At 36.7% G+C, this 18,534-nt stretch overlaps 1 protein-coding gene across 1 annotated transcript in view; it reads left to right on the plus strand.

Moving 5' to 3' along the window:
• The first annotated feature begins 2,071 nt into the window (after positions 1-2,071).
• LOC131463470 (protein Niban 2-like) overlaps positions 2,072-18,534 on the plus strand; it is a 54,350-nt gene continuing 37,887 nt past the window's right edge. Inside the window, exons 1-3 of the mRNA XM_058635200.1 lie at positions 2,072-2,191; positions 5,620-5,775; positions 6,201-6,293. Coding sequence (XP_058491183.1) covers positions 2,174-2,191; positions 5,620-5,775; positions 6,201-6,293 — 267 coding nt within the window. The 5' untranslated portion in view covers positions 2,072-2,173. The remainder of the gene's footprint in view (positions 2,192-5,619; positions 5,776-6,200; positions 6,294-18,534) is intronic.

The raw sequence follows: 18,534 nt of genomic DNA on the forward strand, positions 1-18,534 counted from the left end.
TGTGCAACCTTCGGAAAGGTCAATGGTCAGCCGTTCGGGTGTGTTTTTTGTAATAATTCCTAAAGGCATTGAGCCAGGAGTCTGATTTTTCCGTATGTGTATCAGGGATTTAGGCTTATCCCGGGTGCAGAGTTTCGACCTGTGCAACCTTCGGAAAGGTCAATGGTCAGCCGTTCGGGTGTGTTTTTTGTAATAATTCCTAAAAGCATTGAGCCAGGAGTCTGATTTTTCCGTATGTGTATCAGGGACTAAGGTTAATCTAGGGTCCCGAGTTTCAGACCTGTGTAACCTTCGGAAAGATCAAAGGTCAGCCGTTTAGGTGTGTTTTTTGTAATAATTCCTAAAGGCATTAAGCCAGGAGTCTGAGTTTTCCTTATGTGTATCAGGGACTAAGGCTGATCGAGGGTATTTTAATCTTTTTTCTACTGTCCTATAATATGAAGTTAACATCTTATAAGGTATATTAATGTACCCTCAGTGTTTGAATTTATAATGATTTCACTGTTTGGATGTGTTTTTCTATTTGTGTCTGTTTTTGTGCGCATTCAGCAGGGATACGGCTGTTTTCGGATTTTTTTCATTTTTCTACTGTCCCATAACATAAACCTCACAAAGGGTGATTTAGATTTCTCTTTTGTTTATTCACTGCAATTTGTTGATTGATGAAAATAAATGATTAACACTTCCATTTTTGAAAGCATTCTTTGTTTAAAGCAAAAATACGAAAACAGCCTTATCTCGGCTGGATGCGCACACAAACAGACACCAATAGAAAAACACATCCCAACAGTGAAATCATTGCAAAATCAAACACTGAGGGTACAGAAGTATATCTTATATGATGTTAACTTCATTAGTGAGGTTTATATTATGGGACAGTAGAAAAAAGAAAAAAATCCGAAAACAGCCTTACCTCAGCTGAATACGTCCAGTGAAAGTAAAATCATAAACTACTGATAAAAAATAAGGATTTTATACTTCATCAAAAAATGTTACCCTATTGTTTGTTGCAAAAAGTGAACTTTGACCCTATTTTCCTCCAAAACGTATACAGTAAAAGTACTCCATACTACTAGTATATGAAGTATAAGTGGTACTGAGTTCAGTGAAAGTGAAATCATACACTACTAATACAAATTATGGATTTTAAACAGGTCATACAAAACATCTAGCTTATGTTTGATTTGATGTAATTATTTTACATGTAATCACTATAATATGATAGGGTTAGGGTTAGTTTTGATAAATTATTTAACCTTTTTCTTTTCAGTACATTGTGACTGATGTTGATGAGGTCGAGGTCTTCAGCGTCTGAGGCTGTGTCTTTGACAGTCAGGATGAATTGAGCCCCAAACAAAGTGAAACATTGTGTTTACCTGTAATTGCACCTGTGTAAACAAAACCAGACTTTTGTTTGGGTTCACATAGAGGGCAAGTCTTTGAAGTCCCTCAAGATGCCTGTTTGTTTTTTTTACTCAAAGGAGTGAATGTGTGTATGAGCCTCTTTGTAGGTGTAGGTGCCTGTGTATCATGTCGATTCGAACTTGATGTGAGAACAAGAAGTGCCTGGAGTTGCACATACACACAGACACACACACAAACACACACACACACACACACACACACACACACACATTTATTCCTAAACCCACATTCACACGTGATATCCCTAAAATCCTAAAATACACCCACATCATTTTAGCTTCAGATATTGATTGAATAGTGTGTTATGTGATCATGAAAAATGTTGATATTCCCTGACAGTGGAAAATAACTTCACCTACACCAAATTTGAAGCAATTTGCATCAACACAGCCAAAGATATCCTCAAAAAAAAATCCAAAAGCACAAAGAATGCAGAGGATTAATCTGTAATGTTTTTATTACAAAAAATCTTGGAAGCGAACATTTCTGCCATGCATGTATGGTGAAACAAAGGGGCAGTTTATTTCAACGACTACTGTAGCTTTAAGATAATTATCGACCATCATCACACTCCAACGCAACGTAGTTCCCCACCACAGCAGCAGCGGATTAATATCCAAAACGTGAACAGGTTAGTGTCTGCTCAGCAGGTGGATGAACATGTAATGGAGTTGCAGCATCAGTCGCTGACCAAGGAATTACTGGGGAAGTTGGTGGTAGAGGGAGGCTATTGACATGTCACAGGAAGATGCTCAAAAATGTAGAGGTAAGTGAAATTTTACATTATTATAATGAGCTGAACAGCAGGCCATTGCTAAAATGTGTTCGTTAATTACAGTAACTACGTCTTTTCACTCATTGAAAATACATACATACACATGCATTTAAACACACACGCATTAATCGAAATGTAGTTAATCATAATATATGCACATGTAAATGTTCCATGCTCTTTTTTTTCTTTTTCGCTTTGCTGTTTTTTGCGAAAGTTTAGTGTTTAAATGCAGTCAGTATCCTATCTCTGAGATGGTGTTGTCTGCGACGTTACACGGGAGCCAGACTTTCTGTCTGAACAGTTCCACTGTGAGAACCGATGTCCTCTCACCCGGACCCGCAGCTGCAAAGCTCCCGTTTTCGCGGAACCGCTTGCTGTGTTTCGGCTGCGTCTTCGGTTGTGAGGACTGTCGGTCACATTGCTGATCTGTTCAGAGAGCTTCGCTGGTGCTGCTGCTGCAGGTATCCTGTCTATTTAACAAGTAGGCTATACACTAAATCTATCCCTCTATTCTTAAAAATTAGGTCCACTCTGAATGTTGATACAGTGTGGGTGTTGTAATTATTATTTTTTTTTTATGACAGTCTTTTCCATTCTTACAACGCACAGTTAACGTGACTGGATTCTGCTTCATCCGGGGAAAGAGGTTGACCCTCAGGCTTTGGACACCTACAGTATTTAGTTGATGACAAACTGTTTCCTTAACCCTCAGGCTTCATTATGATTCATTTCCACTGTGTTAGTGCATATGGCACACTTTCTTGTAAGAAGGTCTCTTTGGCAAATTGGAATTCAAATGAAAACATTTTATTAATAGATCAATAGAACACTGAACATTGTTTTCACCATACACTTGAGTATATGGCAGGAATGTTCACTCCCAAGAATTGTTGTCATAAAAGATTAATACTTTTGTCCTGCATCAGTCCTCCTCAAAACCACCAAATATTCAATCATTTCCATATTACAAATGTCCTCTTTTCAAATTAAGAGGGGAGGGAGTACATGTTTTATCTGATGCTACACAAAACTAACAATGCTTCAAAGTTAATATTGTGGGTAATCTTTGACATAATCTCCCAGCCACCCAACATTTGTCATATCTGTTGCCAGTACAACCCATAAAATGCTCATTTGTACTTGTCAGGAAGTCACTGCAGCTCTGACCTTGTAACCTAAATATGTTTCTGCTTCAAAATCACTTTGTTTCATACATGAGGCTAATGTCTGGCAGATTATACCAATCTTAGCCAATCTTCATCACTAAGTTTTATGTTAAATCCTGATTCCCATCTTTTTTTTGTATGTATTTTGTAGCATTTTTTTATATAGTCCCAATATAATTCTAATTGTGGTTTGTGGTATGCGTTGATTATGATGATCTGGATCCCACTATTCACTTCTCAGGAGGGGTCCATCCTGATCGCTTTCATATAGTAGTCTCTAAGTTGCAGGAATCCACAGAATTCATGATTGATTATCTAAATCCTTTTTTTCTGTCATATTTTGGAAACTCTCAAGCTGTCCATCTTTCACCAAAACACACCATGCTGTGATTCCCTTGGTTGTCCACTGTTTAAATCCTATATCGTACCTAGTCGGTGTAAAATTGCTATCATATTCAATAAATTAGTGTCTTTCTGTATCTTATATTTTTTTATTATGCTGAACCATATTTTGTATGTGAACATCGTGATTGTGTCTATTTGGTTTTGAATCTTCTTGTATGTTTCTTTATCCCCAATTATATTCTGTACTGGGTTTTCTCCAAACTCTTTTTCTATTTCATTTCACTGTGTCTGGTTTGCACCAACCTACAATATATCTCAATTGGGCCGCATGGTAGTATTCCTTTAATTTTGGAAGTCTCATCCCTCCTTCTTTTGGCAGCTGGAGAGTTTCCAGTCTTATCGTGGGTCTTTTGCCACCCCAACTAAACTTTGATATCATTTTATTCCAGCTCATAAATTGGGGTTTGGGGGACCTCTACTGGTAGGGCTTGGAATAGGTATAAGGGTCAGGGTCAGCGAGTCGGCAGCACCCCGCTTTATCCGCAGGCTGTAGCAGAGAGCCCCCCTTACAGCAACAACTTTGGCTCTTTCTCTCCCACTCCTGAATTCCCCGCTCCAGAGCCTGATGATGATCATGAAACACCTTTTGTAGAGGTAGAGAAAAAGAAAAGAAAAGCTTGTTATAAAATAAATATATATAAATATATATATATATTATAAAATGACGACAAACCCACACCATAGCTTCCCCCCCAAACATTTATGACCTTCCCCAAAGTTTCATCTTGGAATGCCCATGGCATCCAATCAAATTCTTTTAGAGCCCAACAAATTAAATTCTTGTTGAAAACTGACTTTGACATATTATGTTGTCAAGAACTGAGACTGAACACAAGTAAAGAGTAAAGGTATCCAGCATGTGGAACAAAGGTCTAAGTGTAATTTCTATTGGCGAAAGTAAAGCTGATGGTGGGATCTTTTTTCTAAAACTGGTGATGTCACTATTATTCGTAAAACGAATGATTTCCTAATTTAATTCCTTGTAGATTGCTCATGTTGGATTGTTTTTACCGAGGAGAAAAAATACGAACAATACACGTGTACACCTCTCATGAGAGAACAAACATTTTTCAACTTTTTAAAAGACTTGGAAGAACCGCTATTGGTCGGATACAAAATTATTTTATGTGGCGACTTTAACACTGTCATCGATGTAAACGACAGAGTGAGCTCTAAAGTCTTGAAACTCAGCTCTGATGGTAATTGCTTGACTCAATTCAATTCTTATGTAGACTAATTGTGATCTTAACAAGTCCTGGCAAATTAAAGTAGGCACAAGCACCATGACGTCCAATCTGAAGCAGCATCCTGCAATTTGTCTTCTTATGTCATCACTTTTTTTCAAAGGATGTATGTTACAGTATTTTAAATAAAATACACATAATGGAAATATATTGGTACAAAATCTGAAGGAATTTTTCATCATCTCCAGAAAAGAGCATATTTTGTATTTTAAATATGTATTTTTTTTAATACATGTATCAGAAATACTTCCCATCCCTGCTTAGAGACATTACGTGAAGGTTGAAAATTGTGTCGCTTTAAATAAAACCCATAACATGAGAAAATAAATTGAAGCACAATATATAATGATTATATATAGAAAATGCACTCTGATTTTCGCAGTTGAAGCACAAGAATCTGGATCTTTACAAAACAAATGTTATCTATCCGCAATTCCTATACTCCTATTCCAAATATGTTTGTGATTTAAACAGCATTTGTCTAGTATAACATTAGTGATACTTTTGCAGTAGTATATTTATTGTGAGACACAATTATACATTTTTCCCAAATCTGTCCATGCCTCATCCATCTCTTCCTCTCCCTTCTTGTCCTCCTCCTCAGCACATGGAGAAGATCTCTATGCTGGCTTTCCATCCAGTTAAGATGCACAGCTGCTATGAGAAGGTGGTGAACCTGAGCCTTGAGGGTCTGCAGCAACAGTTTAACGTGAGCAGCCCGTCAGTGTTTGTCCAAAGGGCCCAGATCCCCATGAGAGAGGTGAAACCTCAACTACTGACTAACCAGTCTAATATAGGTTATTGGTTAACTGGTTAACACAATGGGAAGTTTCTATGAGAGCTAATCATTTTGTTGACACTCGTTTTATTTCTTGATCATTTTCCTACACTGTAGCTCCTGTTTGACTAGAGTTTGTCAAATAGTTGAATGATGAGGTTCTGACTGTGGCATTGATCAAGGACACAGTAGAACTAAAGGCGAACATCTTTTGGCAGTTTGATAACTCAGTGGACAGTTAAATAGATATAGTTGTCTACAGACATGCCACAATACAGACTGTGGAACTGGGTGTAGTACATTATCACATTATTTCATGGGATATTCCTATATGAGTCAGTTTGTCTGGTGTTACATGCATGTATGTCACAAAGTTAGGTACAAAACTACAAATTGTGTTTTACTAGATGTTTGAGCAGATCCTTCATCAGAGTCTCGAGTCTCAGGGTACAGAGGAGCTGTGTAAGATCATCCAGCACTGCCAGGACAGAGTCATTAAGGTAATACACAAAGAAAACAGGCTTGTGCATCAAATTCTTGCATAACATCTACATTAATATCTAATAATATTACACCTGGCATACTCCAGCCCTGGGAGTGAAACTTTTGGTCTGGCCTTGTTTTAGTGTTAAGGAAAATTCAGGTTCAACTTTATCAATTTATTAATTTTTGAGCAAGAGTCCAGGATACCGGGCTATTGCCCAGCTTAATCCCTTCTGCATCGTCCTCTGATATTTTCAAGCCTCAACTTGCCAGCTCCATGTTTATTTTTATTATATCAGAAAGTATGAGTGTGTGGATGAGCTAACTCATGCTTTTGAAGCATGATGATGGTCGCCACAGCGGTCGTCTTAGAGATATAGAGATTAGATAGAAAATAAAAACTCCAAACTCAAGGAATAAACACTTGACTTTTGCGAGAACAGGTGAATGTCACATAGTGTACCCTGAGACATTATTGCTCTGGACCATAATCAAGTGGACTGATAAGAGATTACCGGCATCTTGTGAAATGTGCCAGTACACAAATAAAAGTGCCGGTTCTGTGTACTGGACAGTACCGGGCCACTTCTAGTTAATAATTGTACTGTAGTGACAGTGATGGTATTTTATGTACACTTAATGTCTCTTATGTGATCTTATTCTTCAACAAACAAGTGCACAATAAAATTCACTGGGAATTCTAAACAGCACATTGCGATTTATTCAATTATTATCGAAGTATTGATCAGTAATACAGTGAAAATGAGAGGAAATGTTTAAGGTGTGCGCCCCTAAATGTTCTGCTTGCTCTCCTAAAACATTCAGTTATAGGGGGGGCTACTGTGCTCCTAGTAAAAAGTTAGTCTGGTGCCCTGCATACATTGTTCTAAAGGGTTTATGGTCTTAGTTCCTCTTCAGTAGAGCTGCATGTCCACAATGTAAATTTAATTTTACATTTAAATGCAGAGCTGTCAGTCCCACCGTGTGTGATTGACAGCTCTGCATTTCATGTTTGCAAAGTTGCAGTTATAGGTGGATTTGTAGTGGACAAGCTATCAGTATCCATCCCTTCTCTTATAACTATGGTTGTTTCTGGTTTCAAAAACTAACATGGTGTTGCCCAAAATACTAAACTCCAACATTTGAACAGGGGAGTCTACCCATCAGTGGCAACCCAGTTAGTTGACACTTCCCAACCTTATGAGAACCTGCCTCTCAAAATGGGTTATGGATTCATATTTTATCTCTGACAAATGGAATGTGAACTATGATGAGGAAGGCATGACAATATTATAGCTATATCATGACATGAGACAAGATATGATCTTAGAATTTTGATATTGTCATATCGTGATCGGGTTATTTGTGATGAATTTTCCTGGTTTGAGAATTTTGGAGAAAATCAAGCTCAAAAGTCAAGATTTTGACAATTATTTTGCAACAATTTGTGACTTTGCACTGCCCTCTAGTGGCCTAATATGATTTCCCATGAAATATGTCACCTGCTTTGCATACTACAGCTCCTTATTTTTCCAGTGATCCGCTATATGTCCATATCTACTTTGGACTATAGGAGAAAGTCCATCTCAAATATGAATGCTGACTGAATTCTATTGCAACCATTCCTGAATTTGCACTTCTCCCTACTGGCCGAAACGTGCATTTTTTTTTAAGGTGGAATCGAAACTTAATGAAAATCGGAAGCGAATGCTGAAGGTGGCTTCAGCATCATCATGTCATTGTTCCCAATAGAATGAATGCGCGAGTTTGTTTTTTTTTTAATGTCAATGTATTAATGATATAAATATAATGATGGTGATGATAACAATAATAATATTAACAGCAATAATAATAATAATATTAATAATAATGATATGATTACAACAATAATGTGTGCTGTGAAAGCAACATTTGTTGAAAAAAAGTTTTATTATGACAAATAACCATACAGTTAACTGAACAAATGAAATGTACACCTTATAAGATATACTTCAGTACTCTCAGTGTTTGATTTTGCAATGATTTCACTGTTTGGATGTGTTTTTCTATTGGTGTCTGTTTGTGTGCGCATTCAGCTGAGATAAGGCTGTTTCCGGATTTTATTTATTTTTCTACATTCCCATAACATAAACCTCACAAATGAAGTTAACAACTTAAAAGATTTAGTTATGTACCCTCAGTGTTTGATTTTGCAAATATTTCACTGTTTGGATGTGTTTTTCCATGGGTGTCTGTTTGTGTGCGCATTCAGCTGAGATAAGGCTGTTTCCGGATTTTTTTAATTTTTCTGCTGTCCCATAACATTAAACTCACAAATGAACTTAACATCTTAACAGTTTTAGTTCTGTACCCTCAGTGTTTGATTTTGAAATGATTTCACTGTTTGGATGTGTTTTTCTATAGGTGTCTGTTTGTGTGCGCATTCTGCTGAGATATGGCTGTTTCCGGATTTTTTTTAATTTTCAACTTTCCCATAACATTAACCTCACAAATGAAGTTAACATCTTAAAAGATTTTGTTCTGTACCCTCAGTGTTTGATTTTGCAATGATTTCACTGTTGGGATGTGTTTTTCTATAAGTGTCTGTTTCTGCCCTATTGAGCTGAGATAAGGCTGTTTCCGGATTTTTTTAAATTTCCTGCTGTCCCATAACATAAACCTCACAAATGAAGTTCACATCTTAAAAGATTTAGTTCTGTACACTCACTGTTTGATTTTGCAATGATTTCACTGTTGGGATGTGTTTTTCTATTGGTGTCTGTTTGTGTGCGCATTCAGCTGAGATAAGGCTGTTTCCGGATTTTTTTCATTTTTCTCCTTTCCCATAACATTAACCTCACAAATGAAGTTAACATCTTAAAAGATTTAGTTCTGTACCCTCAGTGTTTGATTTTGCAATGATTTCACTGTTGGGATGTGTTTTTCTATAAGTGTCTGTTTGTGTGCGCATTCAGCTGAGATAAGGCTGTTTCCGGATTTTTTTCATTTTTCTGCTGTCCCATAACATAAACCTCACAAATGAAGTTAACAACTTAAAAGATTTAGTTCTGTACCCTCAGTGTTTGATTTTGCAAATATTTCACTGTTTGGATGTGTTTTTCCATGGGTGTCTGTTTGTGTGCGCATTCAGCTGAGATAAGGCTGTTTCCGGATTTTTTAAATTTTTCTGCTGTCCCATAACATTAAACTCACAAATGAAGTTAACATCTTAAGAGTTTTAGTTCTGTACCCTCAGTGTTTGATTTTGCAAATATTTCACTGTTTGGATGTGTTTTTCCATGGGTGTCTGTTTGTGTGCGCATTCAGCTGAGATAAGGCTGTTTCCGGATTTTTTAAATTTTTCTGCTGTCCCATAACATTAAACTCACAAATGAAGTTAACATCTTAAAAGTTTTAGTTCTGTGCCCTCAGTGTTTGATTTTGCAATGATTTCACTGTTGGGATGTGTTTTTCTATAAGTGTCTGTTTCTGCCCTATTGAGCTGAGATAAGGCTGTTTCCGGATTTTTTTAAATTTTCTGCTGTCCCATAACATAAACCTCACAAATGAAGTTAAGATCTTAGAAGATATACATATGTACCCTTAGTGTTTGATTTTGCAATGATTTCACTGTTTGGATGTGTTTTTCTATTGGTGTCTGTTTGTGTGCGCATTCTGCTGAGATATGGCTGTTTCCGGATTTTTTTTAATTTTCAACTTTCCCATAACATTAACCTCACAAATGAAGTTAACATCTTAAAAGATTTAGTTCTCTAACCTCAGTGTTTGATTTTGCAATGATTTCAGTGTTGGGATGTGTTTTTCTATAAGTGTCTGTTTCTGCCCTATTGAGCGAGATAAGGCTGTTTCCGGATTTTTGTAATTTTTCTGCTGTCCCATAACATTAAACTCACAAATGAAGTTAACATCTTAAAAGTTTTAATTCTGTACCCTCAGTGTTTGATTTTGCAATGATTTCACTGTTTGGATGTGTTTTTCTATTGGTGTCTGTTTGTGTGCGCATTCTGCTGAGATATGGCTGTTTCCGGATTTTTTTTAATTTTCAACTTTCCCATAACATTAACCTCACAAATGAAGTTAACATCTTAGAATATATACATATGTACCCTTAGTGTTTGATTTTGCAATGATTTCACTATTGGGATGTGTTTTTCTATAAGTGTCTGTTTGTGTGCGCATTCAGCTGAGATAAGGCTGTTTCCGGATTTTTTTCATTTTTCTGCTGTCCCATAACATAAACCTCACAAATGAAGTTAACAACCTAAAATATTTAGTTCTGTACCCTCAGTGTTTGATTTTGCAATGATTTCACTGTTTGGATGTGTTTTTCTATAAGTGTCTGTTTCTGCCCTATTGAGCTGAGATAAGGCTGTTTCCGGATTTTTTTAAATTTCCTGCTGTCCCATAACATAAACCTCACAAATGAAGTTCACATCTTAAAAGATTTAGTTCTGTACACTCACTGTTTGATTTTGCAATGATTTCACTGTTGGGATGTGTTTTTCTATTGGTGTCTGTTTGTGTGCGCATTCAGCTGAGATAAGGCTGTTTCCGGATTTTTTTCATTTTTCTCCTTTCCCATAACATTAACCTCACAAATGAAGTTAACATCTTAAAAGATTTAGTTCTGTACCCTCAGTGTTTGATTTTGCAATGATTTCACTGTTGGGATGTGTTTTTCTATAAGTGTCTGTTTGTGTGCGCATTCAGCTGAGATAAGGCTGTTTCCGGATTTTTTTCATTTTTCTGCTGTCCCATAACATAAACCTCACAAATGAAGTTAACAACTTAAAAGATTTAGTTCTGTACCCTCAGTGTTTGATTTTGCAAATATTTCACTGTTTGGATGTGTTTTTCCATGGGTGTCTGTTTGTGTGCGCATTCAGCTGAGATAAGGCTGTTTCCGGATTTTTTAAATTTTTCTGCTGTCCCATAACATTAAACTCACAAATGAAGTTAACATCTTAAGAGTTTTAGTTCTGTACCCTCAGTGTTTGATTTTGCAAATATTTCACTGTTTGGATGTGTTTTTCCATGGGTGTCTGTTTGTGTGCGCATTCAGCTGAGATAAGGCTGTTTCCGGATTTTTTAAATTTTTCTGCTGTCCCATAACATTAAACTCACAAATGAAGATAACATCTTAAAAGTTTTAGTTCTGTGCCCTCAGTGTTTGATTTTGCAATGATTTCACTGTTGGGATGTGTTTTTCTATAAGTGTCTGTTTCTGCCCTATTGAGCTGAGATAAGGCTGTTTCCGGATTTTTTTAAATTTTCTGCTGTCCCATAACATAAACCTCACAAATGAAGTTAAGATCTTAGAAGATATACATATGTACCCTTAGTGTTTGATTTTGCAAATATTTCACTGTTTGGATGTGTTTTTCCATGGGTGTCTGTTTGTGTGCGCATTCAGCTGAGATAAGGCTGTTTCCGGATTTTTTAAATTTTTCTGCTGTCCCATAACATTAAACTCACAAATGAAGTTAACATCTTAATAGTTTTAGTTCTGTACCCTCAGTGTTTGATTTTGCAAATATTTCACTGTTTGGATGTGTTTTTCCATGGGTGTCTGTTTGTGTGCGCATTCAGCTGAGATAAGGCTGTTTCCGGATTTTTTAAATTTTTCTGCTGTCCCATAACATTAAACTCACAAATGAAGTTAACATCTTAAAATATTTAGTTCGTACCCTCAGTGTTTGATTTTGCAATGATTTCACTGTTTGGATGTGTTTATCTATTGGTGTCTGTTTGTGTGCGCATTCAGCTGAGATTAGAGTCTATAACACGACCTGATTTTCAGTTTTTGGACACAGGACAAACAGGACTTGGGGCTTTTTTCCCCCGGCCAAAAAAGACTCCCAGTCTGTAAAATAGCTTGGGAAACTATCTTTTCTTCAATAATTCCTAAAGGCATTGAGCCAGGAGTCTGATTTTTTCTTATGTGTATCAGGGACTAAGGTTGAACTAGGGTGCCAAGTTTCAGACCTGTGTAACCTTTGGAAAGGTTTTCTACTGTCCCATAACATAAACCTCACAAATAAAGTTACAATCTTATAAGATATAGTTATATACCCTCAGTGTTTGATTTTGCAATGATTTTACTGTTTGGATGTGTTTTTCTATTTGTTTCTGTTTTTGTGCGCATTCAGCAAGGATACAGCTGTTTCCTGATTTTTTTCATTTTTCTACTGTCCCATAACATTAACCTCACAAATACAGTTAAAATCTTATAAGATATACTTCTGTACCCTACGTGTTCAATTTTGCAATGATTTCACTGTTTGGATGTGTTTTTCCAGTTGTGTCTGTTTTTGTGCGCATTCAGCTGGGATACGGCTGTTTTCTGATTTTTTTCATTTTTCTACTGTCCCATAACATAAACCTCACAAATAAAGTTAACATCTTAAAAGATATACTTCTGTACCCCCATTGTTTGATTTTGCAATGATTTTACAATTTGGATGTGTTTTTCTATCGGTGTCTGTTCGTGTGCGCAATACTCTGAGATAAGGCTGTTTTCGGATCTTTACCGGTTTCTTAACAGTTGACCTTTCACAATGTCAGCATTCAGTGTTTTTTTTTTCTTCTGGAGCCTTTAACTCCTCATGTTGACAAAATAATGCAATAATATATGTAGAATATTATCAAACCTCTAATAATGACCACCGTAGGCATGAATGATTGTAAAATTGATTGACATACAGCATAATATTTTCATGGGGGTTAATTCAATTATTTACCAATAAGAGTGACAGCTAACCAAATGGAAGCATCAGTAGTTTTAATCTCTACTGGCTCTTACCCTGGTCTGGCAGAGCTTCAGAGAATAAATCTCCATGGTAACCTAACTTTATCAATTGATCTTGTTTTGAGCAAAATAGTTCAGGATACTGGACAGCTTAATCCCTTCTGTGCACGGTCCTCTGATATTTTCAAGCCTCAATTTGCCAGCTCCATGTTTATTTTTATTATATCAGAAAGTATGAGTGTGTGGATGAGCTAACTCATGCTTTTGAAGCATGATGATGGTCGCCACAGCGGTCATCTTCCAGATAGAGATTAGATAGAAAATAAAAACTCTAAACTCAAGGAATTTTGCGAGAACAGGTGAACGTCACATAGTGTACCCTGAGATATTATTGCTCTGGACCATAATCATGAATTGGACTGATAATCTCAAGAGATTACCAGCATCTTGTGAAAAGTCCCAGTACGGAAATAAAAGTGCCGGTTCTGTGTACTGGAAAGTACCGGGCCACTTCAAGCACTAGTTAATAATTGTACTGTAATGACAGTGATTGCATTTTCTGTACACTTAATGTCTCTTATGTGATCTTATTCTTCAACAAACAAGGGCACAATATAATTCACTTAGAATTCTAAACAGCACATTGCAATTTCTGCAATTATTATAAAAGTATTGATCAGTAATACAGTGAAAATGAGAGGAAATATGAATATTTGCTTTGCAAGTCAATTTAAGGTGTGCACCCCTAAATGTTTTGCTTGCTCTCCTAAAATGTTCAGTTAGGGGTTACTGTGCTCCTTGTAAAACATTAGTCTGATGCCCTCCAAACATTGTTCTAAAGGGTTTATGGTCTTAGTTCCTCTTCAGTAGAGCTGCATGTCCACAATGTAAAAAAAACGCTTCTCCACTAACTATGGTTGTTTCCATCCCTTCTCTTCTATTGTTTGTATTGTATTTGTATTTTATGTATTTAGGTGGTCTTATAAATGAAAGGATACATACTGTGAAGCAGCACTGTAATAAGCGACGGCCAGTTGATGAACCCATTAAAATATTCCATAACATGTCATTTAGCAGACACTTTTATCCAAAGCGACTAACAATGGAATTGAGTACAATCAGCCAGGGGCGGAGTCGAACTTGCGACCATTACGACCATGCTGTCTTTCGCACACAGGGTACCGGTCTTAACCACTCAGCCACTCTACCCCGTATATATGTGAAATATGTCTTATTAACTTGTGATAGGATGTGGAATTTGAGACACGGCCTTATGACAGAATGAGCCGGTTAATGTCTTTTTATTTTTTATTTCCCTTTTCATTGCTTAAGCAGGAATGTTGTCGTGACCTATGGCCTTTGTGGACCAAGTGAGGGTGGACCATGGAGGAGAATTTTATCTCTCACCGTATGTGCAAGAAAAACTGTCAGGATACACAGAGACAGCATTAACAAGGGTATTTAAAAGTGTTTCTAAACATTATTTCTCTCAACACCATATGTGATGTGTGTGTGGGTATGTATTTTTCAGTACTTGGACAGTGGAGTGTCTGGGTGGTTGTGTATATAGCTCCTGTGTGTCTATATCGATACATGTTACTAGATTATATCAGACAGTGGTCATGAAATTATTTGCCTTTCTTTTTCCCACAAATCTTTTCTGAGTTATATGGCATGAAAAGTAAAAGATAATCTTGGAATAACATTAATATTTCCTAAAATGTGTTCCATTGACTGGACTTGAAACCTAAAAGCAACATAAAACTTTTTTTTAATTCCCTTCTGCTCTGCATTTTTACAGAACCACAGGAAGTGAACCACACTTCCACTGAAGGCCGCCTTGGTTCACCTGGTGGAGCATCGGAATCCAACGGTTTATTGATGCTTGGAATTCTCACACAGTTTCAGGTATTTGATCCATTTGAGCAGTTGTATCCCCAACACAAAAATGAATTTCACTTAGCACGGAGCCTGCTGTGAGGATTATTTCCCCCTTGGCAACACCTCAGGTCCACTTCCTCAGGTCCCACTGATCATTTTCAAATTCAAAATGTGTGAAGAAAATAATTTCAGTGTAATCAAATCAAGTATTCAGATGCACTGGCTTTCATGTAATAACCCTAACCCTAACCCTCATTTATTACACACTTTGTTGTGTTAGAGACTTGATTTAAATAAATAGCATAGCATTAATCGGATTTTACATAATTTAGGCAGCTGACAAAACAATACTGTGAAATTACAGTTGCCAAAAAATGATTACCTTGTTATTTGTTGCAAAAAGTGAAGTGTGACCCTATATTCCTCCAAAACATATACAGTAAAAGTATTTCATACTACTAGTATATGAGGTACGCCCCCCATTATTTTTCTTGCTTATATCATTTCAAAGGCCTTGTGTCATTTGTAAAAGGTGTCAGCGTGAGGATGATGAATGAGTGACTGCCACTTGAAGTTCACAGTAAAGACAGCGCCACACAGATTATGGATGGTTATTCATGAACGTCTTCTCTACTATATTCACAGATTCACAGTGTTTCTTGCACAATAAAATCACTGGCACCAAGAAGAACATTGTTATCATTGTGCAAGTGTAAAAAAAAAAAGAAGGGAAATTTGACCCAGGATTACTCAATAAGTATACAGTAAAAGTACTCCATACTACTAATATATGAATTAATTTTATACTTAAAACAGATGATTACACAGGTCATACAATACATCTACCTTATGCTTGATTTGATGTAATTATTTTACATGTAATCACTATAATGTGATAGGCTTGGGGTTTGTTTTGATGTATAATTAATATATAATCAGTACATTGTGACTGATGGTTGATGAGGTCGAGGGCTTCACAGCATCTCAGGCTGTGTCTTGACCGTCAGGATGAATTGAGCCCCTAAACAAAGTATTGTGTTTACCTATAATTGCAACCGAAAGTCAAAAATATTCACATTTAAGAAGCTGAAAAATGACAGAAACTAGAAAATATTCAACAATTATTTTACATGTAATCACTATAATGTGATATAATTGTTATATAATAAATTAAATTGACATATAATTTGAACATTTATTTTTCAGTATGTTGTAATCGCATCCGATAGGACTTTATTTTGAAAACCAGAAATAAGACTGCTTGGTGTGAAGGGAGCCCAGGTTACTCCAAAAGTATACATTAAAAGTACTTCATATTCACAGCATATGAAGTACAAGAGGTACTGAATCCAGGGAAAGTAAAATCATAAACTAGTGATAAAAAAAAAAATAAGGATTTTATACTTCATCAAAAATGATTACCCTATTGTTTGTTTCAAAAAGTGAACTTTGACCCTATATTCCTCCAAAACGTATACAGTAAAAGTACTCCATACTACTAGTATATGAAGTATAAGTGGTACTGAGTTCAGTGAAAGTGAAATCATACACTACTAATACAAATTATGGATTTTAAACTTCATCAAAAACGGATGATCACACAGGTCATACAAAACATTTAGCTTATGTTTGATTTGATTTAATTATTTTACATGTAATCACTATAATATGATAGGGTTAGGGTTAGTTTTGATAAATTATTTAACCTTTTTCTTTTTCAGTACATTGTGACTGATGGTTGATGAGGTCGAGGGCTTCAGCGTCTGAGGCTGTGTCTTTGACAGTCAGGATGAATTGAGCCCCAAACAAAGTGAAACATTTTGTTTACCTGTAACTGCACCTGTGTAAACAAAACCAGACTTTTGTTTGGGTTCACGTAGAGGGCAAGTCTTTGAAGTCCCTCAAGATGCCTGTTTGTTTTTTTTGCTCAAAGGAGTGAATGTGTGTATGAGCCTCTTTGTAGGTGTAGGTGCCTGTGTATCATGTCGAGTTGAACTTGATGTGAGTGCCTGGAGTTACACATACACATACACACACACACACACACACATACACACACACACACACACACACACACACACACACACATTCATTCCTAAACCCACATTCACACCATACTATGATAGCCCTAAAATACACCCAAATAATTTTAGCTTCAGATATTGATTAAAATGGCCTGCTGTATGTTATATGAAAATGAAAAATGTTGATATTCCCTGACAGTGGTAGCTTTATATTACATAAAAATTAACTTCACCTACACCAAATTTCAAGCAATTTACATCAACACAGCCAAAGATATCCACAAAAAAATCCAAATGCACGAAGAATGCAGAGGGTTAAAAAAGATTTGTTCACAGAATCTTTCTGCATGACTGGAGTGCAGACTCCCTGTAACACAGTCAATGAACTGAAATATGCCACTCGACTCTTCCAGTGCGGACACCCTGCCAATCAGTTGCCGACAGTCTGTGGACATCACATGTAGTATGACGTATTAGTATGTTGTTCCTCCTCGACCTCCCTTCGATCTTTTCTTGCATCTGTCGTGGGCTTGGGCTTCAGCAAGATTTCCCTTCTGTGTCTGTAGTTCATTTATATTATCTGTTAGTTTACGCTCAATCTCTTGTTGTAGATTGATCATTTCTTCTTTAATTTCCTTTTTCAGTTCGTCTTTTAGTGTGGTTAGTTTGTGTCATAGCTCTTTAAGGTCTTTAATGTCTTTACTTACCGTAGCTAGCCCAAGTCGCAGTGTCTCGTTGTGTTCTTGTCCTGTTATGTCATTATTTTGCCTGAAAAGTTCATTCATGAGGCTAATATTTGACAGATTATACCTCACCCAGTCATTTGTACTGTGGAATACAACCCACGAAATGCTCATTTCCACATGTTAAAAAGTGATTATGATGACTCTGAAAAGTGCAATTGATAAGTCTGTCCAAATGATGAATTATTCCACCCTTCCCAATTAGGAGCTCCCTGATTTATATTCTCCTTCTGACTGGATTGACGACTACGACAATGGCAAATCTGAATCTGACTCTGAATCCCATTTGACCTGAACCACAATTGGTCCTTAAACTGTTAATATGGTTGACACTTTTTGACTGTAACTTAGCTCTTTTTGTTAGGTGTTAGGTGTCTTGGGTGTTAGGTAGCTTCAGAACAACACTTGGGCACATATTGGTCAGAGCATATAACAACAATCTTATCAAGTAAAGTCTTTTCCTCGCCTTCGTATTTGACCACAACACCCAGGCGCATGGTCCCTTTAATGTTAAACTTGGTGTGCATACAACCAATAACTCGTTCCACGTGGATCCTGACGTGAGCTAGTTTGCTGTTCTGTTCCACATCTTTTGCATCCAGTTGGCTGTGGCCCCTGGTGAATGCAGGGATTTTCAGTGTGGCACCCTGCTGTCCACCTGTGTTGTCCATTGGAGCAGCATCCTCCTGACATGTCTGTGCCTCTTGATCTGACGACCCTGTTTCCATCTCAGCTACAGATGAAGTGTTGTCTGATGGTGATAAGAATAAGAAATATTGTTGTTATACAATATCATTTGAAATCCAAAAAAAAAAATCACAAGGTGCTGTAATATTTATCATACAGATGCATTGATCAGTGA

Source organism: Solea solea, chromosome 8 (assembly GCF_958295425.1).
Source record: "Solea solea chromosome 8, fSolSol10.1, whole genome shotgun sequence".
Taxonomy (NCBI): Eukaryota; Metazoa; Chordata; class Actinopteri; order Pleuronectiformes; family Soleidae; genus Solea; species Solea solea.